General features: G+C 40.2%; 1 protein-coding gene across 1 annotated transcript; it reads right to left on the bottom strand.

Annotated features, from left to right (window-relative positions):
- Nucleotides 1-408: 408 nt before the first annotated feature.
- On the bottom strand, nt 409-26,140 carry kdm7aa (lysine (K)-specific demethylase 7Aa). The gene is made up of 18 exons (XM_088348741.1): nt 25,917-26,140; nt 17,887-17,972; nt 17,689-17,806; nt 16,492-16,652; nt 15,125-15,266; nt 14,864-15,050; nt 14,626-14,788; nt 14,082-14,169; nt 13,897-14,003; nt 13,727-13,818; nt 13,572-13,658; nt 10,420-10,680; nt 10,209-10,336; nt 7,931-8,055; nt 7,766-7,851; nt 3,992-4,104; nt 3,574-3,908; nt 409-547 (listed from the first exon to the last, which is right to left on the bottom strand). The coding sequence occupies exons 1-18, from the start codon at nt 26,012-26,014 to the stop codon at nt 459-461; spliced, it is 2,466 nt and encodes an 821-aa protein (XP_088204867.1). The 5' UTR covers nt 26,015-26,140; the 3' UTR covers nt 409-458.

Genomic DNA, 26,140 nt, shown 5'->3' with positions numbered 1-26,140 from the left:
TAATGGGAAAATAAATTAAGCAGAATAACCATGAGCTTTTTTAGCAGATTCCTATTAAAACCAACAGGGGGCAGCAATGGGCCTGTCAAAATGGCGAGGAAGAGCGAATAGGGTTGGCGATATGCTGCCGCCTTTTGAGTTCTTTATTGCTGGTGAGCTTTACAGAGAATGAGCACCATTTCAAAAATGTAACCTTTCAAAATAAAGAAAAAAAAACATAGCATCAAAAGCTGTTGGTACAGCTCATTGTCTTCCTCGAATGCCCACACAGTTGCTCCCTTTTGCTTTATTAAATTGTTAGTGTGCTTGCTGTGAGGTGGTCCATACCCCTTTGCATTTGTCAACGTCACCTCGTTCGATTTTAAAATGCACAAAAGTTTCATCCACCCCCCCCCCCCCCCAAAAAAAAAAAAAACAAAAACAAAAAAAAAAAAAACAAACACAACTTCTCAAAATTTTCAAACAAAAACACGACTGTGCCTGTTGATTTTCAAAATCTTGCCCAGTCTCTGCTTGGCAGTGGCCATGCCTTTTTTGGGACGCTTGCCTGAAAAAAAAAATAGGGAGTGGAATACAGGTTAGATATTAATGAACATTTGCAACAAATACACATAACATGGATTTTTTTTTTTTCAATGTCTTTCATAGCAGTCATACTTTCTGTCACCAGGGATGAAGATTTGTAATGAGTCACATATATTGATCTATTATAGACTACTTTATTAATCCTAATTTTTGTGTGTGTATGTGATTTATAGGCTCAAATGGCTGAACTGATTTTAATAAAAATGTACACAGTGGTACTTTAGGCCAACACAAGTGTCTTTAGTTAGGTTTTGTGTCAAGGCAACAGCTATAAAAATCAATGAACATCTGCTTGTGAGTGGCCTTTAACACCCACTGGCGGCAAAATCTGGTACAACAAGCTTCCAACCACACAAAGCAGCGCAATCCAATCTTTTATAGACCTGGCAACACCAGGCCGTTTTGCTAGTCAACCAGCGTTGGGAGGGTTACTTTAAAAATGTTATCCGATACAGTTACCATTTACCTGTTGAAAAATGTCACCAGTAACGTAGTCCAAGTACTATAATATTGACGTAATATAACTAGGTTACTTTTGAATTACTCCAATAACAAATACTGTAGGACTTCTGCAAATAAATGTCTCTATATGCAAAAAATTTAGGTTACGAGGTACCTGAACGGCAAGATATTGCCTCTGGTTGCGAAGTCAAAAATAGAGAACAGTATTCGCCGCTCCCATAGTTTTCCAAATGTAAACAAATTGCTTCAAATCTGTCTGGAAACCAGTGCGCATGCGTTATTCTGGCATGCTCTTTTTGCCATGTCTCAGTTCAGAGTTCCAGCAAGACGGAGCTATGATCCAATCAGCCCGAATTAAAGACGTTTTGGCAAAACTCCATGAAGCTTTGGAATTTGTGAAAAGGAATCACCCGGAAATAGTGTCGAAAAGTCCGGCTATCGCTATGTCTAACTCGCACATTTCCAACGGATTGTCAAAAGCAGACATCATTGGATCAGTTTTTCAAGAAAAGCAAGGCAAAATTGTACACTGATATTTTCATCATTTCCTTTTTTCTCAGTGTTTTTCCATTATGTTCCTTTTGCTTTATGTTAATTGTGCGGTAATTTAATTTTAACATGTATTGGTTTCATATTCTGATGCTCTATGATTTATTAAAAAAAAAATCATCCCTCTCGTGCCAGTGATTGATATACATAATTTGTCTCTTTGTGCATTATGTATATGTAAATACATAGTTTTAAACAAAATTGTAAACCTGCAAGGTATTCCTTAATTAAACAAATGTACCTGTAATTTGATGACATCTTTTTTCTGTAACATACCACAATTATACTTTTGTATATTCTGATTTCGTATTCTGTGATACATGTATTCCGTTACTCCCCAACTCTAAAAATGTGTTAATTAGATGTTAAAATTATTACAATGCATTTGAAACCCATACCTGTCAGCCTCGGTCAATTGCTACCCTTATAAATTATTGCAATTCCCCTTTTAAGCGTTATTGAACCTTCCAAACACAACACGGCAACTATTTGCTCACAACAACACAGACTATGTAAGATACCACCACAGTTTTGGCAATCTATAATCGCAACAGGTGACTGGATTTGAAATGAAATAAGACGAGATCGGTCCAACAACAACAAAGAACAAGTGACAAAAAGTGTAAATAAACAAAAACAAAAAATCCTGTACAATTTTTTTTATACTGCGTTAACTTCCAGGGTCGTAGGGGTGCCTACCCCTCTCCAGGCCTTTTTTGCCATACTCGAAATTTTAGAACATAAGAGTGAAAAATCTGTAGAAAGCAGGATGGTGCCTTCAACGGTGACCGTATGATAAAGGTTCTGTATCAGAGTCATATCAGGTGGCTTCCCCTTTTACTGTTAACCATGGAAACGAGGCGTACACAATTTGAGATGATAAAATACAGGGAAAACCAATAAGTTGACATTGAAAAGCTAACTTTCGAATTGTGTTTAAAGCTGCGGCCAATATAGAAAAAAGGAAGTTTATGAACCCCATAATGTTGCGACACACTAATTACCAGTTAGAGACACAAGATAGCTGCAAAAGACTAGAGACCACCCTCTCTATTTGGCACTGATTGTTGCTGGTTCACAGCTTTGTGCATTCTGAATCGAATTGTATTTATATTAATTGATACCAATGTGTCGTCTATTATGTTCAGCAGACAGCACACAGCAAATGCTGTTAGGGAGGTCTTTGTGCGGACGTAACATTGTGTGCAACTGTAATAGGCTGGTGTATGCAGTCAGTCAAACAGCGGGGCGGGCACAAAAGTCAAATGTGTCCACCTAAAGCAAAATGCGAATCATGGCAGCAGCTAGTAGCCTTAGCGGCTCGTTACACTGAAAATAAATTCATCAATTAAATCGGACTGAAGAAAGTCAAAATAGCGCAAAGAAAAAGTGCACGCCAGCAGATGCTCCTCGGTGGATTGTTAATGGGTCAGGGAAGCAACTGACGTGACGCTGAGAGAAGCAACAGCAAGGCAGCAGGTTCAGCATACTGCTAGGACTAGGTTAACAACTCTCTTAAGCCACCACTGCCAAGCCTGTATCTCACGAACGCCAGATCCGTTACCCATGAAACGGAGGAACTGGGACTACAATTCATGGGAAACCAAAACATATGGGACGGTTGTATTGTAATCATCGCGAAGACCTAGCGCAACTCGAGGATACCTGATGCTAGCGTTCAGCTAGCCAGAGGCTCTCAAATCCTCTTTATAATAGGAGAAGCCCTCCAATTTGATAAAGAACATTTATTCAACTGCAATTCTGTGTACTGTGTTTGTATTTGTAGATCTACAATTGTGATTTCATTACAGTCGTATTTCTCAGTCAGTAAGGACGTCATTTCGAGCCAGGTTTGCTCCTTGGGGGCTTTTATGATGGTGCGACACTACAATTACTACTACGGGGTTCTGGTCCCCAACACCTGGATAACAAATATTACTGTACTTCGACCTCAGGATAAATAACATAGTTGCAAACCTTTGGTGGCTTGATTGCTGACTGGCGGTGGGTCGGGCGCGTGCCTCTTGGAGGGGTGCAGTGGGGGTGACATGTCGGGCTCACAGTACTGGAAGTTGTGCTCTGGGGTGGCCAGGCCCCGATTGTCCCAGGCCTCGCTGCTGTTGCCCTGGCTGTCCATGGGGCTGGTGTTCCCCTGCTTGTGGGGCCCTAGGCCATGCTGCGCTGCAGGACTGGAGGACCACCAGGATTCTCGAGGGGAGGCCACTTTCTCAGACTTAGTGGGGCACAGCAGGCCCGCCATGGACAACATCCCCTGAATGGCTTCTTCTGTGCTGGGTGAGGTAGGACGTTCTCTACGGAGGCGAGCACAGAACGGATTTATTGACCTGCTATGATGCCCCCAAAATGGATGTTCTTCTTGTCCTGGAACCCTTACCGTTTGAGCGCTATCTGGCGAGATCGGTCCAGCTCGATGGTGTGTCCTTTCTTCCTTTGCTCCTCTTCCTCTGAGTCCTCGTCGGATGAGGACGACAGGGGCGACACTTTGCGCTACAAAAATAAAATATCCATTAGGAATTGTTGTAATATTGAAAAGGGCATCTGTCAGGGGTGTCAAATTAAGTTTCACTGAGGTTCCACATAAGCATAATAGCTGCCCTCATTGAGCCCAATGTAACCTAATGTTTTTGAATGGTATGTAAAAGAAATGCAACTACTGATATCTCTTCATGTAAAAACTCAAAATTTATTACTGATAATAAAATCCTTTTTTTTCAAAGCGCTTTTCAGGACACCCAAAAAGTCTTTGTACACAGAATATAAAACTAAAATAAAACAAAAAAACAATAAGTACCGTAAATTCCAGACTATAGAGTGCACCTGATTATAAGCCGCACCCACCACATTTTAAGAGGGTAACCGCTTTTGTACTCACACAAGTCGCACCTGTAAATAAGCCACATGCGCCCACATTAAAACACGTAACACAATCACAAAATTAACCCAAACCCTTCTTTAAGTCCCGCGATTTTAACTGAACATAAAATACATAGTTCAAAAACTACAGCCGGCAAAATAACGGAAAATGATAACGGTAGTTAAGATTTGATGCAGACCAGGTCCCGTTAAAAGTAATCCAAGGAAAAAAAGTATACATTTCCAAAGGTAAGGGTGGGAAAAATATATATCCACTATTGTCTGCCGTGTCCACAAACACTCACCTTTACCGGTCCCCACTTCCCGTCATTCCCCGCGTCTGTTACGCCCCTTCTATTTAATTGGTCAGTGCAAGACTTATCAGAATAAGTGTCCAAAATAAATACAAATATATACATTACAAAAATATACAGTTGCAAATACATATTATACATGGTCACACATATTTACAAAGAAAGACGGTACACCGAGAGAGTTTTCAAAGCTTTAATAATAATAATATAACTTTAATCCCAAACCGTGCCTGTGAAGGGTAGCAAAACGCTACTAACAACACTCGCTCGCAATTCAGTTAACGGGTCTGTTAAAAAAAACATACCGTACATGTAGAAACCACGGTAAACCATTCTCATCTTCCTCCCTATAACTGACGTCATCAAAGTTGTCCTCTTTTAGCATGGGATAGAGACTTTGTCATATAGACTTCGGCCCACGCTCCCTGATTCAAAAACACGCTAGCAACACGCTCGCAAGGTAAAGTTTGCGTGCAGTAGCTCTGTTTCTTTCTTTATCGGACTGCTCGATTGCGTTTAGCTTGTAAGCTGCGTCATGTGCCTTGAACTCGAGCGCCGCTGGCGGCTGTTAGAAAAATTACATAAATTGGCCGCATCACTGAATAAGCCGCAGGGTTGAACGTTTGGGAAAAAAGTAGCGGCTTATAGTCCGGAATTTACGGTACAAAAATAAAACATTTATCTCTCGGGCCATGAGTTTGTCAAAAGTTTTCAGCCATAACATGTTTATTATGTCTGCCTTCTGATTAGCTATTAATTTGAATGTAGTCATTTACTTGACATCTTCATGTTTCTGTTCATCCAGGCGTTATAATAATAATAATAATAATAATAATTTCCTTGTATTGTCATTCTGTGTAACAATGTACACAGAACGAAATGTCGATTGCACCTGACCCGTTGTAGCGAGCCGATGCAGCCGCAGCCAACAGAGGGCGCCGCCGACCACTTTTTAAGTCTTAGGAATGACTCGGCCGGGGCGCGAACCACCGACCTCCCAGTCTCAAAGCGGGCGCCTTACCATCTAGGCTACTGAGCTGGTATCTACATTGTTCTGAGGGGTTTTCTGATGTACTGTTGAAGGGGTCTTGCCGAGAGTCTTATCAGACCACCTGATGTGTATTGTTAAAGGGGTCTTGCCTAGAGTCTTATCAGACCACCTGATGGATTCAGTCTGGACCAAAGACTGGTGTGAAGCTGGTAATTTTCCACTGACTTTTTGTTTAGCTTGCAGTGTTCCGCTCCACTGGTATATGCAGTGAAGAAAAAGTATTTGAACAGCCTGCTATTTTGCTATTTCTCCCACTTAAAAATAATGGAGGGTTCTGAAATTGTCATCATAGGTGCATGTCCACTGTAAGAGGGATAAACTAAAAAGAAAAATCCAGAAATCCCAATGCATGATTTTTTTCAATCAATTAATTGGTGTGATACATTGGTATCATCTAGAATTCTGAACCTGAAAGACCTTTTAGTACGCCCATTAGAAATCTACCGGCACTCCATGTATCATCATGAATCAGATGCACCTGTTTGAGGTCCTTAGCTGCATTAAGACACCTTTCCACCCCATCATATCAGTAAGAGCTTAACTTGTAACATGGCGAAGACCAAAGAGCTATCATCCAAAGACACCAGAGACCAAATTGTACACCTCCACAAGGCTGGAAAGGGCTACAGAGCAATTTCCCAAAAACTTGGTGAAAAAAAGTCCACTGTTGGAGATATCATTAGAAAATGGAAGAACCTAAACATGACAGTCAATCTCAATCGTAGTGGAGCCCCATGCAAGATATCACCCCGTGGGGTCACAATGAAGGTGAGGAATCAGCCTGGAACTACGTGACAGGAGTGGGTCAATGACCTGAAAAGAGCTAGGACCACCATTTCCAAGGTTACTATAGGTAACTCACTCAGACGCCATGATCTGAAATCATGCATGGCACGAAAAGTTCCCCTGCCTAAAACAGCACATGTCAAGGCCCGTCTTAATTTTGCATATGGCCATTTGGATGATACAGAGGAGTCATGGGAGAAAGTTTTGTGGTCAGATGAGAACAAAATATAACTTTTTGGTCACAATTCCACTAAGCGTGTTTGGAGGAAGAAGAATGAAGAGTACAACCCGAAGAACACAACCCCTACTGTGAAGCATGGGGTGGTAGCATCATGAATTGGGGGTGTTTTTCTGCACATGGTAAAGGGCGGGTGCACTGGATTGAAGAGAGGATGATTGGGTCCGTGTCTTGTGATATTTTTGAGAACAACCTCCGACCCTCAGTCAGAGCATTCAAGCTGGGTTGTGGCTGGGTCTTCCAACACGACAACGACCCGAAGCACAGAGCCAGGAAAACTAAGGCATGGCTTCGTAGGAAGCATATCAAGGTTCTAGCATGGCCCAGCCAGTCTCCAGACCTGAACCCAATCGAAAACCTTTCGAGGGAGCTCAAACTCCGTTTTTCTCAGCAACAGTCCAGAAACCTGAGTGATCTAGAGAAGATCTGTGTGCAGGGGTGGGCTAAGATCCCCAGTGTGTGCAAACGTGGTGAAAGACAACAGGAAACTTTTGACTTATGTAATAGCAAACAAAGGCTACTGTACCAAATTTAACATTCTTTTTTATCAGGTGTTTGAAAACTTATTTGCAGCTATATAACAAATAAATTGTTAAAAAAATTATGCATTGTGATTTCTGGATTTTTCTTTTTAGTTTATCCCTCTCGCAGTGGGGATGCACCTACGATGAAAATTTCAGACCCCTAACTGATTTCTAAGTGGGAGAAATAGCAAAATAGCAGGGTGTTTAAGTACTCATTTTTGCCACTGTAAATGATTAACAGGCATTTGTATTTGTTTTAATTTATTTTCATCACAATAAAAATCTTAACAGAACAACTTCACTCTGACAATTTAAATTAATTTTTCCAGCATTTTAAATAGCAATAACATTAAAATATCTTCTATAAACACTTATATTTTACCTGTGTGGGGACGTCAATGTCCGAATCAGTGTCCGATGCGCAAGAGTGTCCTGATGCTTCTTCCCTGAGTTCAGTTTTTACTCGCTCTGCACATATCATTTGATTTAATCCAGCATAATCATTCTTATTAATGTGAGTTATAAACCAAACAACAATTGGACTCACCAATTATTTTTGTGCGCAAGTGTCGTTCTCGATCGATCTGGTCCGATTTGACATCAGTGTTCTTGTTTCCAGGGTAACTTTCAGACTGCGTTTTGATTGGCCAGGATCCAGGCCACCTTACATCTCTGAATATGAATGATGATACCAAAATTAGGAACAAAGTCTATAGTTATATCAATCTTTAGTATTAGGGGCTTGTAGTAAGGCGTAGTGTCAGGCAAGCTAACTTGTTATGGACACTGACTCAAACGTACTGATTCATTAGGAAAATGTTGTACGTCTTAAAAAAACTCGACAAGTTTATCATACATAATCAAATGTAGCCTTTATCTCAGAGGAAAATATGGTCATATATCTAAGTCTATTCTAAACTACTTCATAACTCTTATTTGTGTGCATGTTTGTATGTGATTTATAGGCTCCAAAACAGACACACTGATTTTCAATTTACTTAGGCCTCCACGAGTATCAAGATACGTTTCATATCCCCCAAAAATAACAACAAAATCGAGAAACTTCTACTTTCGTATGGTCTGCTTTTGTGGGGTCTCTAACGACAAATTGGGTACTGCAGCTCCCGACCAACATTTGCTCCAAGCAGCCGAACCCAATCTTCTCTTGGCCTGGCACCAGGCTGTTTTGCTTGAATTAAATATTTGGTCGTTTTTTTTTTTTGGTCTTTTTTTTACCCTCGAGTCTCTAAAAAAGTAGAGGTGAAATTTGTAACAAATTTTGGGGAAACGTTTTGAAAACACCCTTTGTCTTCTTTGGTGCTTTGGTTTCCTAAATGTATTACTCCATCGCAATGTGTTTATAACATTTAGGGGACAGGACCAAGATAGCCCTCAGCTTTTTAATATAGCCCTTTTTGTCTTGTTCTCAAACATTTCATTAATTTTGGATTTTTTTTATTCATTGTAACCGTGTAATTGGATGAACAGAGGGGAAAAAGTAAAATGTCCATCAATGAATCAATAAAACCAGCTACAGAAAACATTGGCAGAACTGCTGTATGAAGATGCTTCTGTAACTGTCAACATGCTTAACCCAAGACCAGTTTAGTGTTTGGTTAATTGGTTTGGTGATTTTTTTTTTTTATTGATAAATTAATACAAATGTGTCAGACTGATTTTTATGGGGTATTAATGCGTGTGTTTACAACGTCTATGTGTAATTGTTAGCTCTTGGAGATGGCCTAATTTCTATATTTTCTACGAAGGAATTTGGGAACTCCAGGACAGTAGATTATTTGTCTATCTAGTACAGTGATTTTCAATCAGTGTGCCGGGTACAATTATGTGCTGTGAGACCTTGCATAATGTGTCACAGGAAATTGCCCAGTTTTATCTTTGTGAAAAAGCATGCCATTGGTCAGTACAGTATATCTTTGCTTTCTTCCAGTGCTCAGTCAAGTAACATTTATCCATATCAGTAAATGGCAGGAGATTACTAATTATCTTCTTATAAACTAATTAACTGCTAATTAAATATTTAATAACTTATTCACTTTTATTATTCAGTTTTATGAAGGTGTTGAAGGTGATAAATAAGTAATAATATTGCACATGATTTTGATCATTTTCTTATTATACTAAAAATGTTCCACTAGCAGATAACTTTTATCTTATTGAAATATTTTTGTCATTTTGTTTCTAGAAAAACAAATACAAATAACCCTAACCCGTGAAAAAAAAAAGCTTAAACATACAGTAAAATCTAAAATTGCAGCAAAACTATTGACTAAAATCGCTAACCAATATATCACTTGCTGGGCCACTACGACCACACATGATAAAAAAAAAAACTTTATTTTGTCAATTTGGGAAACGTGATAATTTAACCAAATAATTAATTGTTAAATATTTTTATTATAAAAAAAAAAGAAAGGAACAATCTTTTTGTTTTTTTTGATCCACCGGCACATTATTTTTGCTCATTTTGAATATTATGTTGTTTGTTTTCTAGAAAACACATTTTAAGAAAAGTAACAGTGAAATTCTAAATTACAGCAAAAGTATTAACCCAAACAACTTTACACGGCCAATTTATACTACACATTGAGCGTAAATAAACAAAATAAAATAAAGAAACGGTGCCAGGAATTAATTTTCAAATATTTTTGGGGAAAGTGTGCCTTGGCTTAAAATGGGTTGGGAAAAACTGGACTAGTGTGCCCAGGGCCGTCCCTGGTGTCTCCTGCTAGGATGACAGGGATGCCACTCATGCCCCTCAACTAGACTGTCCATAAAGGGACCCTTCCCCAAAAAAGTAGTCTCACCGTATGATCCTGCCATTGACCAGCATGAGTCTGAGGTGGTTCTCCTCAAGGGACTCTGCTGCAGCAGCGGCTGAGGCCGTTGACGCCTTGTTGAGCTTCCCGCGAACCTTCGCGCAGAACGCCGGATCCTGCATTGTGCAAACAACAGGTTGGTGCTGTTCCAAAGGCATCATGGAAGTTAAATAATAAAACTGAGTCTTTCTCCTGGTACCTCCTCTAGGGGTCCAACCTCCAACCTCTTGAGCACGTCCATGGTATGCCTTTCCAGGATGTCGAGGTTGGATGGCATCCGGGGCGCGTGTCGCTGCTGCTCCCGCAGGCGCCGAGCAGCACGCCGCGCTTGCCGCGCTTGGCAAAGACGCTCCAGCGTGGAGCGAGTGGACGAGCACCCACTAGCACCCCCTACTACGCAAACATTTCCCTGAGATTTGGCCGGCTTGACACCGACACCACTGACGCCGCTGGATTCATCCTGCGGATCAAGACAGACTTTCAGGTTGTAAAGTACCGAGCTAGTTTTTTTTTTTTACTTGTCTACATTTTGTCTACATTCAAATTTCTTAGTAAATATTAAATGACAGGTAAAAAAATGTTTTACATGTAGCTTGATTATCACCAGTGCGCAGAGCGAGAGTGGTAATAATGGATTTGTCTGGGATATAAGTATGTACAGTGCCGTAAAAAAAGTATTTGCACCCTTTTCTGAACTCAATGTTATTTTTTGCATATTTATCACTCACAAATGTTTCCGATTAGCAAACATATTTAATATCACACAAAGAAATACAAAATGCAGTTTTGAAATGTTTCATCAATCATCTGCACTTAGTAAATATTAAATGACAGGTAAAAAATGTTTTACATGTAGCTTGAGTATCACCAGTGAGCAGAGCGAGAGTGGTAATAATGGATTTGTCTGGGATATAAGTATGTACAGTGCCGTAAAAAAAGTATTTGCACCCTTTTCTGAACTTAATGTTATTTTTTGCATATTTATCACTCACAAATGTTTCCGATTAGCAAACATATTTAATATCACACAAAGAAATACAAAATGCAGTTTTGAAATGTTTCATCAATCATCTGCACTGCTTATCCTCAGTAGGGTCGCGGGGGAGCCGGAGCCCATCCCAACTATCTTCGGGCAGTGGGCAGGGGACACCCTGAACTGGTTGCCAGCCAATCGCAGGGCACTCAGGGACAGACAACTCACTCGCTCATTCATACCTAGGGACAATTTGGACCGGCCAATTAACCTGACATGCATGTTTTTGGAATGTGGGAGGAAACCGGGGCCCGGAGGAAACCCACGCAAGCACGGGGAGAACATGCAAAACTCCACACTGGGGTCTTGAACTCACCACTTTGCGCTATTCTGCCATTTTGAAATGTTGATTCCATTTATTTAGTCACAAAAAAATATATATTTGCCACTATGTGAAAAAGGAATTGCCACCCTAAACCTGTTAGCGAGCTGCTTTGTTGACTCAGGACCAGAACACGTTGCTGTGGTCGATGGAACAATGAATTTTGGTATTTATTGGAAGCTCCTAAAGGATAACTTGCGGCCATCAGTTCGTGCCCTAAAACGCAAGCGCTCTTGGATCATGCAGCAAGACAACAATCCAAAACACAACTGCAAGTCCACCTTTGAGTGGCAAAAAAAAAAAGATCTTTCTGGAGTGGCCAAGTCTAAATCCAGATTTAAATTCAATTGAGATGCTCTGGTGTGACCTTCAACGGGTACTCTATTCTAGAAAAACCCCCAACTTTGCAGATTTAAAACAATTTTGCAAAGAAGAGTGGGCCAAAATTCCTTTACAAGGTTGTGAAAGACTCAATACTAATTATCGTAAACGTTTGATTTATTCAGATTCAGATATACTTTATTGTCATTCTAGTACACGTGTATACAGAACGAAATGTGGATACATCTGACCCGCACAGTTTCCTTGAATGTTATGGGTATTATACATGTGTGTATATATATATATATATATATATATATATATATATATATATATATATATATATATGTTATGGGAATATTATGTTATCGCTACCAAAAGTGGCCCAACTCGCTTTTAGGTTCAGGAAACGATTACCTTTTTTCACATAGGGCCAGATAGGTTTTAAATGGTTTTGATTCTTCATGTGCCTTAACAAACTATATCAAGATTTCAAAAGTACATTTTGTATTTCCTTCGGTTGTCTCTGTGTGATAATGAAATTGGTTTGAAGATTTGAAACATTTGTGAAAGATAAATATCAAACAAACGCAGAAATCCGGAAAAGGGGGAAGGATCTTAGATATCACCATCTTCACCATCATCTTTCACAGGCAGTCAGATAACTTACCCTAATGGTGAAAAATGCCACTGAAAACTGATCTAGCACTTTTGGTTTTAATTCAGCATTTTTGCCATAAAGACATTCCACTCTTGTAGTCCAGAATGAGATTAAATACCAACACCATCTTTTACAAGTAGTCAGGTACGTTGCCCCAGATGTAAAAATTGCAAAAAAAAGCTGAAGATTTTTTTCAGATAGCTTTCCCAGAAACACATTCTACTCTCGCAGGCCACACATAACAAGTTTGGCCAGGATCCCAATCTTTCACAATAAATCAAGTAGGTCACTCTAAAGATGAAATGCCCCAAAAACACTGACTCAGACTTTTGATTTTGCTGACTGAGTGTTTTTTACAGAAAGACATTCCCCTCTTCATTCCCAGAACCAAATTTAATTTCAACACAATGTCTTGCAGACCGTTAGAAAGGTTGACTTATATGTGAAAAAATGTGATTGTTATATGTATGGGAATCTTGAATGGACTTGCTAGTGAAATTTGTCCTTTGAGTGGCACCGTAGCTCCCCATGAGGGAGACCTGTAAATGTAATCAGACAGGTGTTGGTAAATAGGAAGCCGCTTTGTTTGAGCTTGAGCCACAAATATTTAACCCCAAGGCTGGAGTTCAACTCCTGCTTCATTTTATTCATGAAGGAGTTCGATGCTTGTTTTGACAACAGAAAGGATTACTAAACACTTAAGCCTCCTTGGTGGGTACGGTGAGGTACGTTTTTTTTCTTTTTTTGTTTTGTTGAAATGTGGTTATCGGTGTGCATGGAACACTGAGTGAATGAATGTTTGATGTTTTAATGTTGATGCACAAACCATAATTGTACTAATAAAACTGTATGGTAACTTGTTTGTTTTACCCTGACACACAGTTTTCATGCTGCTATAGTGAAATTGATGCTTTTCCTGCAAATAAACCAAAACGACACCTAATACATCAGTCGAGGCTCTCTCTTTGGGAATCCAAGGATGAATACACATGTAAACGTCAAATGCGTGCTTACCTCCAGGTGTCTGATTTCCTTGGTGAGCTCCTTAATGAGATGGTTTGGCCTGATGTGGTCGGGGACCTCGCTGTTGGGCTGAGTCACCTGCAGATAACAACAAAATCAGATGTTGAGGAGATCTGTTTTGTGGCCACACAGTAAGAAGAACTCACCTCTCTTTTCAACCAGGTTTTTAGTGCACAGATTAAAGCCTTCACGCCCTCTGTTAGATATGTCGGAGGTGGACGCGTGTCTTCTCGTAGCTCTTAAAAACATTAATTACATAGTTGAAGCATTTTTTATTTGAGGTCTCAAAACATCTTTTGAGTGGTACTCAACTCACCTTTAAGCATTTCCAAGAGATTTTTGGCCACATACCAACAGATGGCCTCAAAGTAAGGAAACTTGAACAGGTCCGGCGTTTTGAGACGACGCTCCATTTCATAACATCTGGCCAACAAAGTATACGATAAACAAGTTTAAAATCGAACCCGATTATCAATAAAATCTCTGAAGGGTTGCAATCACCTGAGTTGCATGCCAATGTTGAGGTTGTGCAGGAAATTACCGCCGAACGCCATGCAATCCTGAGAGGTGAGCACAGCGTGGATCCAGCCTGCAGAAGGCGCCTCAAGCATTAACTATTTCTGCTGCTTTAAAAAATTGCAAGTCAAAACATTCCTGCATGTGTAATTATCTTATCTTAACAAAAATATTTAACTCAGTGAAATTTGTATCTTCTCGCAAACACATAAAGATAAACATTCGTGTTTTTTTTTTTAAAAGAACCCTACATGAGAGAATGCAGATTTCAGAAGGGGGTCGGGTATGTGAAAGACTGACCTACTGACCCGTTCCTCCTACTTAATTCCAACCTTTCCACACCCACTCGGACAAAGAAAGGCACTGACACTTTGATTGACAGATAGGTAAAATTATTTTGTCACTTTTGCACATTTGCATCTAGTTCGATAATGTATTTAATTTGCAGTTTAAAACAAAGTATTTCTTCAGCAGAGATGACGTTTTCATACAAACAAAATGGTGGAAACATTTGCAGTTCATTTTGTACCTGTGGGTATCAGCAGTGTGGTTCCTTGTGGCACCGCACACTTGTAACACATGTCCACTTTGTCCCCAAAAAAGACCTCGCTCTGATTGGGGGAGGAGCTCCAAGTCTCGTATAGCGCCAGGTTGGCGGGTGTGGGCCTGATCAAGTAAAAAACCTTCTCGCCCTGTTGGAGACAGTAATGTTTACCTGCTCTGTTTCTCTTAGGTGGCCTGTACTGACACGCTTATATACCACTTACCCAGAGGACGTGGTACCACACGGAGGTGCCTCCAAAGTCAATGTGAAAGTCAGTGTAACTGTCCTTGACGCCCATTAGGCAGTACTTCTGCACAAACGGCTTGGGGAAGAATGAGTCGTCTGGCCAGTAGTTTTCTACCCAAGACATCTTTTGAGCAACATCGGGGACTTGCACCAGTTTGGACATCCTCCACAGACACAAAATTTCCATTAGTATTTGAACTAAAAAGCAATCAGAGTGTGATTGGGAACTGGCACTCACTTGGTGTCAGAGAACTCTAGGCTGATTAGATTGAGCACTTTTGGGCGATGCGGGCTGGTGAAATACTTGATGAACTGGCTCAGCTTCATTTTGGTGTCGGCTTGCCGTGCGACATCAATCACATCAATAACTTTGTCGCCACCTAAGGAATGACACCAACATTTATGAACTAAATTGATGCATCACAGATATCAATCACAAGATAAAAATGAACTGTAAAGTTTTATGGTATGAAACTCTACAAAGTGACATCAAATGTGCTCAGTCGGACTAAACAGCATGCAGTGGCCATTTTTTTTGCTAAACAATCACTAGAAAAGATGGATGCTTAAAAAAAATTACAATGGGGCACCAGGTATGATTCAGCAGCTGCTTGTTCGCGTTTCCTTGCAAACACCCCCCCTTTGTCACCCGCTGCACTTCACACCCACAGACCCTTACAAGTGTGCACAGGCACAGCCCAGCAGGCGTGTGTCTGATGACAGACAACAGCTGGAATGGCCAAAAATACAAATGGCCTGAAACCAGTTGGGCCAGATAAGCTAGAAAACCATTAAAGGTTTTCCAAAGACAAATTCGCAACTTCTACATTCATTAAAAAAAAAGGGGACAAAGAAGACTAAAGCAGTGGTCCACAACCACTTGGCCATGGACCAGTAAAAAAAAAAAAAAAAAGTATTGTCAGACCTTTACACCAGTCCTTCATACAGAAAAAGGTTGCCAACCACTGCAATAAATCGACAGTGCCTCCAAGTGGTACAAAAAAACTTTCATCCAGTAAAATAAATAAATAAAGAATTGAATACCGGGCAAAAATACATGAACTATTATATCAATGTTAATTTTTATAAATAATCAGGACACGAAATTTGTATTTCTTATACACCGCAGAATGCCCACTTATCCTGCACTGTACGCAACCAAATTTTGGTATGCAACATTTTGAGAGTATAAGAAATGGACAAAATAAAAATTAGAGACAGTTTTTTTTTTTACACCATCTACGGCTAGAAATTGGAAAAGCAAAAATTATAGGGCCACGGTTTGAGTCGATCAGCCATCTCCTCAACACATATGACAAGTTGTTAGACATGAGCATCTCAAGAAAAGTAATGCAACACCCAGTGTCTGGTCCCAACGCCTGTGGTGAGTGCTCAAGAGCTGGCAGAGTGCATGGGGTTCAGAAGGAGTCATGCAAACTTAATGATCGACGCCACAGCAGGTCCGTGTAATGGGCTTGTAATTGGAGCCGGCAAGCGACGTCTCAAACAGAGGGGAGACGACGTATAAGCTACTGACCCGGAAATGCATTATGGATTTTTTCTCGTCAATGTGAAGGAAGCTGGACAGACATCGCAGAACATTACCTACGTACTGCTCCACATCATGCACGCCGAACGTCGGCGGAGGCAGCTTGAGGCCCAGGCCCTCCATCTGCGTGACGATAATGGGGTGACGGAAGCCAGAACGCTCGAGGTACTTGGGCGTCACCTGCTCGCCGCGCATGCGCAAGACCACTTCCTCGCAGCTGCAAACATTGCAACGGCAATGATCAACAAAAGCAAAGGTAAGGGTTGCCAAGGATCATGATTGTAAACTTTTAAAATTGACTTCTATACACCATAAACATACTTAATACTCCAAATAATTTTCAGTATTGTTGGAATCAGTAACCAAAAAGACAGGACAGCATAAATATTGTTATCAAAACAAAAAATGAGGGTATCTCAATTGTATATATTTTGTGTTTGTGTTGCTGTATGATGGATGAATCAAACCTCTGTCAATATAAATAAATAAAAAGTTATAATGAAAAAATAAATTTAAAAAATGTCAAAATAAAATAAACCTTCCTTGAATGCTTCCTTTATGTTTAAATCAGACTTAAAAGAGCAGTGGGTAATAGTTGAGCAATAAAATAACAAGACAATAAATACACATACATCGATTGAAAACCCCCAGGTCATATGTATGATTAGGCTTTTTGGGGCACTTGTGTTGTACATACATGGGGCACACACTTAGAATGAGAACAAAAAGAAAGCTGCTTTTGAAATCTGTAAAAACAAAAGGGATAAAATAATATATTCCCTTAAGTATTAATATCTTCATAAAAAGTTTTTTGAAGAGATTTACAAAAAAAACCTTTAAATCAGGTCGTGTATTTTTTTCTACAACAGTTGTTCATTTATTTTTTATTTTTTAAGAAGAGCCCTGCCTAAGTACATACTTATTCCATGTTAGCATTTCTTACAGGATCCTCCAATTACTTTTTCGGAATAGTGCTAAGTTTACATAGTATGCTTTATATAAATGGACACTGGATGTAATTCTTGTCTTGTGTTTATTTTTGCAGCTAACTGGGAGTAAGCGGTGACTGTGCAACAGAGATTGTTTATTGTTATGACTATTTTCATGATTGTTAGGGCAGCGCATGCTGGATGAGTGTGGCAAATCTGTTAGTATTGGCAGGTTACAATACTTTTGCCAACCTTTTTTTTTATTAATACAAAAAAATGGTCTTGAAGCATCTCCAATATTATTGGCCGAGACTGGACAAGTACCTGGAGAAGTTCCTGCTCTGCAGATTCTTGACAAACACGGGGGTGCCAGCCTGTACGGGCTTGGCACAGTCGTTGGGTTCTGTGTAATCATGACGGTGCCAGTTGTTGCGTGTTTTCACTGAGAACCCACAAACAACAATATTAAAGACAATTTAGTTTATACTAAAGAAGAACAACCATTAAAAAGCCAGAACTTACTCAGGGAGGGTCCATGTCGAATGTCACAGTTGGGACAGTGGTAAACGTCAATATCAACAGCGTGGTGCTCCTCTACATGAACACAGCTGCAAAACAAACATTTTAGGGATTAACATGACAGCAGTATATTAATGCAAGACATGAAAATCGTGATAAAAACAAAGACCAAAACCACCATTTATTTACAGCTGGATATAACCAGAAGGCATGATCTCCCCACTTGACCTAAAATGACTGCCTGTTCCTGTTTGCCTCCCTTCCTCTCAGTGCTTCTTGATTCAGACTCGAGGCACTTTGATTTTGATCAACAAAGATTTTAAAACATTTCAGTTGCCAGGCGTCACTGTGAGCTCTTCTTAACTGCGAGGAAGACTGTCATCTACTTGCAGGAAAGTTTAAAAAATAAAAAGTAAGGGCAGGGGTAGTTATCAGGAAGCGGCCGAACCTTGTGACCCCTAAGCATTTTGATTGGACTAAAGCACTGATACTTTAAAGTCTTTAAAGTTTCCTGCATCTGCGAGCGCTGAGAATTTTTAGAGCAAGATGTGCTTCCTCCTCCCCAGTGCTTTACTTGGACTAACACACAGGGTTACTTTAAAAGTGTAATCAAAAACAGTTACTAGTTACCTGTTGAAAAATGTAATCAGTAACGTAATCCGAACACTATGATGTTGCAGTAATGCAAGGCACTCAGAGACAAATAACCACATGCTTATTCACACCTAAGGACAATTTGAACCAGCCAATTAAACTGACATGAGGAAAACCCACACAAGCACAGGGGAGAACATAAAAACTCCGCACAGGAAGACTGGTAGCTGGATTTGATCACATGACCTGAGAACTGTGCCGCAGACGCGCTACCCACTCAGTTGCCGTTCCGCTCGGATCATGTCATCCTTCAAAATAACGAATACCGCATAGTTAGTGATTACGAATATAGTATTTACTAATGCTCAGAAAGGAAAGGTGAATGGGGGCTGACATTTGACAGCACCCGACTAGTGTAGGGTTAGGGTTAGTAAACTGAGGGAGCCGGATTCCCACCAATCAACAGCTAGTTCCCGCCGAGACGCCTTTCTTCTTTTATGATTGGTCATTATACATTTGAGGGATTCTGTGCCTTTGACTTTAATTTGTTGAGCACAAAAGGTTAAATTTGTTTTGTATTTTATCTTTCTTTTTGTAGATTTATAAATATTTTAATTATATATCAGTTTTTTTCAGTGTTCAAGTGTTTAAATAAATATGTTAAGTTTATACATTGTTTTGCTCCGTCTCTCCTTTTTCTTTTGCAATTGTTTTTCCTTTTGTTTCTTTTTTTCCATTTTTGTCTTTTTTCTTAAGTTTTTCCGGAGTGTGCTGCGTCTGTGTTGAATGAATGAGATGGAAGAGAGAGAGAGAGCGGCACGACCGGACATTGCGTATGCAGACACAGCTAGAATAAAGAGTTCAAACTAACGCAAACCAGACATTGTCCCCTGTAGTGTGCAACATAAAAAATGCTCTTAAATTCAATTGTAATCCTGTAAAATAATACTTATTTTCACAAAATATATTTTTTTGGAATGGAATATAATTGTATCCCGAACATGTATCGCTGTTACATGTATTCCCTTACTCCCCTAGCCGGCTAACACATTAGCGGTGCTTGGCTATAGTATCTGACTCCTTTTTCTACCATGTGCTCAAATGGAAGAACGCATGACTCACTCACTCTCTGTGTGTGCCGGCAACCGACCTCAAATAACTCCTTCACTGTGGCGGGAAAAGGAAAATAACAGCTCGTGAGAGTCACCCACGCTAAGGTAGAAAATGGGTCTGGGCAAGCGAGGGGGCTCAAGTATTTCCTGCCTCCCACAAAAACGTGACGTGTTGCGTCACTCGCCTTGCCGGTGTCATCACATAATCTGACAATGTTGGCATTCTCACCATTCTTTGTTTACAGCACAGTAAATGGAGTAAGACAAAACATTTGCCTTTCTTTCTACACCCTTATGAATGTGCATACTAATTATCTCATCTCATCTCATCAGCTGTACCGCTTATCCTCAGTAGGGTCGCGGGGGTGCTGGAGCCCATCGGGCATTGGGCAGGGGACACCCTGAACTGGTTGCCAGCCAATTGCAGGGCACACGGGGACAGACAACTCACTCGCTCAGTCACACCTAGGGACAATTTGGACCGGCCAATTCACCTGAAATGCATGTCTTTGGAATGTGGGAGGAAACCGGAGTGCCCGGAGGAATCCCACGCGTAGAACATACAAACTCTGCACAGTAAGGCCGGAAGCTGGATTTGAACCCCCACAGGAGGTTCCCACGACCTCAGAACTGTGCCACACACGCGCTAACCACTGCACCGCCGCGCTGCCCGCATACTAATTATTGTTCCATCTATTTCTTTGTTGTAGTCATCAAATATTGATTTAACCATAATTTGATGTGACAAAGGCTCTGCCTTTTGAGGACATGTCAAAAAAAGTCTCGAAGAAAAACTTGGAAGTGCTGAAAAAATTTTTTTTTGTTCAATGGCAAATCCTAAAACAATTCATAAGCAGTTGCACGCATTTCAAACCCATGTTGCAACTTTTCCACTTTGAATGTAGTCTTACAGATAATTTTCACAATTAAATAAACCAAATATGTCAATATTTGTTATATTTGTTAACTCGGGCTACACATAGCCATTCCACAAAATTCACAAAAATACTAGTGAGTCACACTTACTCATAGTTAAAAACCCTTAGAAGAGCTGTAATTTGGATTTTTTTACTCTCTGCATTCATCTCTTGGCTTAAAGTCGTGAATGCAGCTTAAGTCGGCACGTTCATGATGCACGTGCATGTATGTGCATTTCTTATAGTGCTTGAATTAACTCTTCTTTTTTCTGTCTTTCTTGGAGTTTGGGTTGACGTTTGGACTACTTGAAACAGGCCTACTTACTTTCACCATTTTCATGTTTCACTGATAAACAGGAAAATACACCTGCAGGGATCAGGATGACAAAACTCTCCAACATACCCCAGTTCACCTTTTCTCAAATCTAATGTGACCCCCGCCACCCCCCGAAAAAAAGCTCTCTTAAAGGCAGATGGGCACCATGAAAAATCGGAAACGAAACAGCTCACTGGTTTGATAACTAAACAAACCCAACAGAAACTTTTGCATTTGTTGTGCCTCGGTGCAGGTCTGATTAGGTAGCAGGATGTCCTATTTAAACGGACATGCCCGCTTGGCTTGGCCAGCATCCACTTCCTGTCATCAGGGGCCTCCTTCCTGTGTGGCGGATTCATTAGCCTGCACTGTGAAGGCCTTATTGTCCTCCGAGGGAAACAAAAGACCGTAGGCAGGGCAGCCATTATTTGAATCACTAAGTAAGCAAGCCGTATAAGGGGGGGAGGCTCGCTCCGGCAGCATTATCTGACCTCCAGGCACCAACTCACACACTCCGCCTGGCCTGCTAATGAATGTAAACACAACTTTAACTGCAAATGAACGATCCCAAGTGACTCTACATCCGTCCACTTAGTGTAAACACTAAAAAGGTCCTCTGCGAAGACCATCCATCTTTCTTTAGTGCAGCCTCACACACAGGGCGAGACGTTGACAAATTGCAAGGTGAACTTGGCTCTGTGTCACAAAAATCAATCACCATCTGTGTTATGTCATCAAGTCCCCCCCAAACCAACACCTAAATTAGTTGCCCGGCAAGTAAAAACAACTTTAGGGTGGAGAAGTTTGACCTGTTGACAAATCCCAGAGCTTGGAAATTGACTTCAAGGAAATGCTGACACGTCGTATTTTCTGGACTATAAGGCGGACCTAAATACAGAAATTTTAGATACGTGTTACAATACAAGGGTTTACAGTATTACCATAATTTAGCAATGATAATGCAATGATTGATCAAATCACTGACATAATTGCAAAACATTGAATGCAACGGGAATCGAAATTCGTGTGGGAAAGCAACACTTTACCACTAGACCACCAGTGGTACAAATTACATATAACAAGGCTTTGGATCTAATCTCATCATCACACTATTTTTTACTCATGATGCCAAGAACACTGATTTGCATAGTCCATTCTGAATGGTTAAACAGTCTCTCTACTTCTACACCAATGAATGTTAGTAAATGAAGAAAACAGAAAGTCTTTCAACAAAATACTATACAAGCTCTTTTACATATGTACACATATTAAACCGGGAGGAAATCGACGCACAGTTCAAGAATACACTTTACATATCAGTGTTGCTGGCACCATGAGTAAAACTAGTGCAACAATGAAATAAGCTCTGATGCCATTTTGGATGTCATTTGTACCACTGTTGGTCTAATGGTAATGTACTTGCACCCTAACTTTCACTGCTCTAGTTTGAATCCCATTTTGTACAATATTTTGCAATTTTAGTCAGCGGCCGTACTCTACACACAGTGGCTCTTATTTTTGTGCCTTATAAGTGAAAAATATATGACAAAAGACTATTTTTGGCAGTGCACCCTGTAATCTGGTGTGCCTTACAAACCCTTTGAGACTTCTTGTGATTAAGGGCTATACAAACATGACTTAAATTATATAGTGGAAAATACAGTACTTGAATGTTTTTACACAACATCCGAAAAGTTATAAAATATACATTAAAATATTCATACAGTGATTATAAAAGTGGATCACATCATCACTTTACTCAAACAACAGACAGACAACTTTGCACTCCAATTTGTTGATACCCATTCAAGTTAACACAATTTTTTTATAGCCAGACACACTCTAAGTTACAAATACAAAAATAGCGACCGTGGTTTGAACAATAGCACACAATCAATCTTTCGCGGATTACACTACAAGTACATGTGATTTTGACGGATTGGAAAACAAGTTCTAATCTCTTAATGTCATACACAACAACACAAATCACAGATAAATACAGGAACGTTATATGTTATGCACCCAAGTACAACATTACCGGCAGAGATTTTTCTATCTGGTCGTCACATATCAATTGTACATTTACAGGACGTGTTTTTAAAGAACTACTGATGCTTCCATGAAGCAACTAAAAAGCAAGATGTTTTTGGACGGTAGAAATTCTTAAGACAAACAACAACTCATGAAAATAAAAAATAAAACCACAAGGGTAACTAACAATACCCCAAATTCCTTTCATGTTTCTTCAAGTCTGTCTGATAAAAAATACATGTCAATGTTAGAAGTTCCTATATTACTTCTGCTGACCTGCACACCCCGATTATGCGGCTTCTATTTCTTCAAACCATTATGCAATCACCTCTGCCATTTCAAAGAAAGCGCTTTTTTTTCTAAAAAGAGTTGCAATGTTGTGCAAACACACCCTCCCCTCTGGGCAGGATCAGGTCCTGACAGTGGTGTGGGAATGTGATGCAACTTGTTTTTTTTGTTTTTGCAACTAAAAGCCAAATGAGGAGATCTTGACACTAGAGACAATTTTTACAGGTGTGCACCCAGAGGTGGGCAGAGGTGGGCATTAATTAAATACTAAATAAAATCCATCAGTGACAATTTCTTTTCTCCTGTTAACTTCATTTTTTAAGCACACCTTCAACCCTGGGATAAGAAAGCTAGATTTAAGCACAATCATTGTTCTCTTAGTGATGGCCTTAAATATTGATTTATTCAGTGGTCCCTAACCCTGTTGGAGCTACCGAACCCCACCAATTCATATGTGCATTTACTTAACCCTTCTTTAAAGAAAAAAAAATCATTTCATTCAAGACATTCTTTTTCTACTGGTGCACAAAAAGAACTGTGCGGAAGAAAACCAACACAGCCCATCAACTCACAATACATCACAGAAATGCAAATCAGTGTAACCTCTGCTGTTGCCTTTGAGAGACTAGTTTACATATACAGTGGAACCTCGGTTTTCGAACGCATCTCAGTTCGAACAAATCGGAGTCCGACTAAAAATTGAGAAATTCTTGCTTCGCTGTTCGGTCAAAAAAAATCGGAGTTCGAACGCCAGTAATGCGTGAGTGCGTACGCTAGGGTGCGATGCTGAGCGGCGTACAAGTGTAGATCGCTCTTTTCCTGACCAACTGTTATCGCGTGCGGACGTGCTTCGTTTTGCTTTCACTTTTAATATAGGTGTACCAAGTGTTTTAGCCCCTAATTATGCCTCCGCAGAAAGTCAGTGCAAGCAGCAAAGTTGCTGCAGGTGAAAAAAGAAAAGTAGTGCATACAACTATTGCATTTAAGAAAGAAATGATAGCAAAATATGAAGGAGGTGTGCGAGTGTTTGATCTTGCTAAGGAATACAGCACGGCTTCTGCTGACCACCACAAAGGTAAGAAATCCTATTCATGATTCTTTTCTTTATCCTTTTTTTAAATTTTTATACGTTCATGTTAGCGTAATCTTTCGTACGGAAGATTACGATAACGCGGACGTACGATTAGCCTGGGTTAGCTTTGTGTTTACGTTAAACATTCAAGTTAAACATTCAGGGTGTTGGAACGGATTAAAACGATTTACACTATTTTTAATGGGAAAAATTAATTCGGTGATCGAACAAATCGGTTTTCGAACAGGGTTCTGGAACGGATTATGGTCGAGAACCGAGGTTTCACTGTACAGTACCCGACTTCACCTTTGGCAAGTGCTACTCTCATGTTTTGACAACAAATTCTATTGCTTTTCTTTGTTTTTATGTCAGAAAAAGACTGCTCCGAAAGATTGTAACAAATGGTTTGAAAAAAGAAAAAAAGGCCTCCAGGGCTTTTGTGGCAATAACTGGATACTTTTTAATTTGTTGACACAAACACTTTGAGAGCATTGTTGTACTGAAAAAATGCTGTCAAACCAGGTTATACTGAATTTCAATTATTTAATAAAAGGTATTCATAATTGTCTTTTCGAGCTCCACAGAGAGGCTCCACCGAATCCCTAAAATTGACTTACAGAACCCCCTAGGGTTCGATCAAACCGAAGGTTAAGAACCACTGGATTAATTGAAGATGGTTGCTAACAAACTAACAGATTATAACAATTCACTGACACGTTCACCACTGAACTTGATAGTAGACCTAGTACAACAACAATAATGTCGTGTAACGATAAGTCGCAAGAAGCAATGATAACGTAACAAAGGGGCACTTGATGTGACTAATACACAGGAAGCAGAAGTTGCTGAGAAATGCCTCACATAAGAATGATTCAGTACTGGCTTCTAGTCAATTACATCATAAAGGGGAAATGACAACCAATCTGGAGATTTTTTTTATCAAACTTGGGTTGCGGTAGCGGCGTTTTTACAAATCTGCTCTTCTGATTGGCAGTTCCAGTTACAACCTCAAGGGGTCCTCTCAGCCATGCGTCTCGAAAAGGGGATTTAAATTTCAATCTGTCAATCAAAAGCGCCCAACAATAACTATGCCCTTGTTCTCAAACGTCAAGGTTTTAAGGCAAACGTGGGACTCAAAACACAAAATTTGCACCAAGGATACGTGACTGTTGCGTTCAAATCAAAAATGTGTGCAAGCCACGTTTAACAATGGAGGAAGTTGCCCGAGGAGTGTCCCAGTGTAAATACGTTTTAAACTGCAACGATATCACTTTCAATAATCAGACCAGAACAATGACCCATTTTCCAAAAATTAAAACGCAGAAAAGGGAGCAAAAATGATTGATTTTGAACGTAAACATACCGCATTTGTAAATGACGCTTGAGCTTGACTGACAACAGCTCGACGACCCCAAACTACTTTTATAACATATATGTAAGGTATTTCGCCGAAAACGACATTTAAAATCCGAACAAAACTCCGTTTCTCATTCGTACACTATTTTGGTGGAGAAATTCAACGCGGTTTCAGGGAAAGAGAGTCTCCTTTCCTCAGTCAACTCGCGTCAATAGAGGATTTAAAGCCCCCCAAAGCTAAGCTAACTTAGCCACCGGTGCGCCGTTCGGAGAAACGTTGCCTTTCCCGGGTTGTCCTTTGCCCAAAACGGACCCCAGGCGCGATAAAATTCCCCCAGGTCACGTACCTGCCATGGAACCAGTCATTGCAGATGTCGCACTCGATCATAAACCGGCTCACGTCGTACGGCTGCCGGCAGACACAGTACAGCGGGGCCGCCGCCATCTTGCTACTGTCCCCAAACAACGCAGGAATGATTGCTGGGCGGAGAGTCAAGTTCGATGGCCGGAAAGGGACGGAAATTGCCGAAGTGGAGCCGAGCGAAACTAAAGGACGCAATCCCCTCTTGCG

The sequence above is a fragment of the Urocampus carinirostris genome, chromosome 11 (genome assembly GCF_059441175.1).
Source record: "Urocampus carinirostris isolate Australia breed hairy pipefish chromosome 11, RoL_Ucar_1.0, whole genome shotgun sequence".
NCBI classification, from domain to species: Eukaryota; Metazoa; Chordata; class Actinopteri; order Syngnathiformes; family Syngnathidae; genus Urocampus; species Urocampus carinirostris.
The sequence above is the reverse complement of the archived record's forward strand: the minus strand, read 5'-3'. Positions and strand labels throughout refer to the sequence as shown.

Coding starts and splice junctions, on each gene's coding strand:
- kdm7aa (XM_088348741.1), bottom strand. CDS start 26,014: ATGGCGGCGGCCCCGCTGTACTGTGTCTGCCGGCAGCCGTACGACGTG. Junction 14,004..14,081: donor AACATTGGCATGCAACTCAG/GTGATTGCAACC, acceptor TTTGTTGGCCAG/ATGTTATGAAATGGAGCGTC. Junction 10,681..13,571: donor AGGAAATCAGACACCTGGAG/GTAAGCACGCAT, acceptor CTTGATCCGCAG/GATGAATCCAGCGGCGTCAG.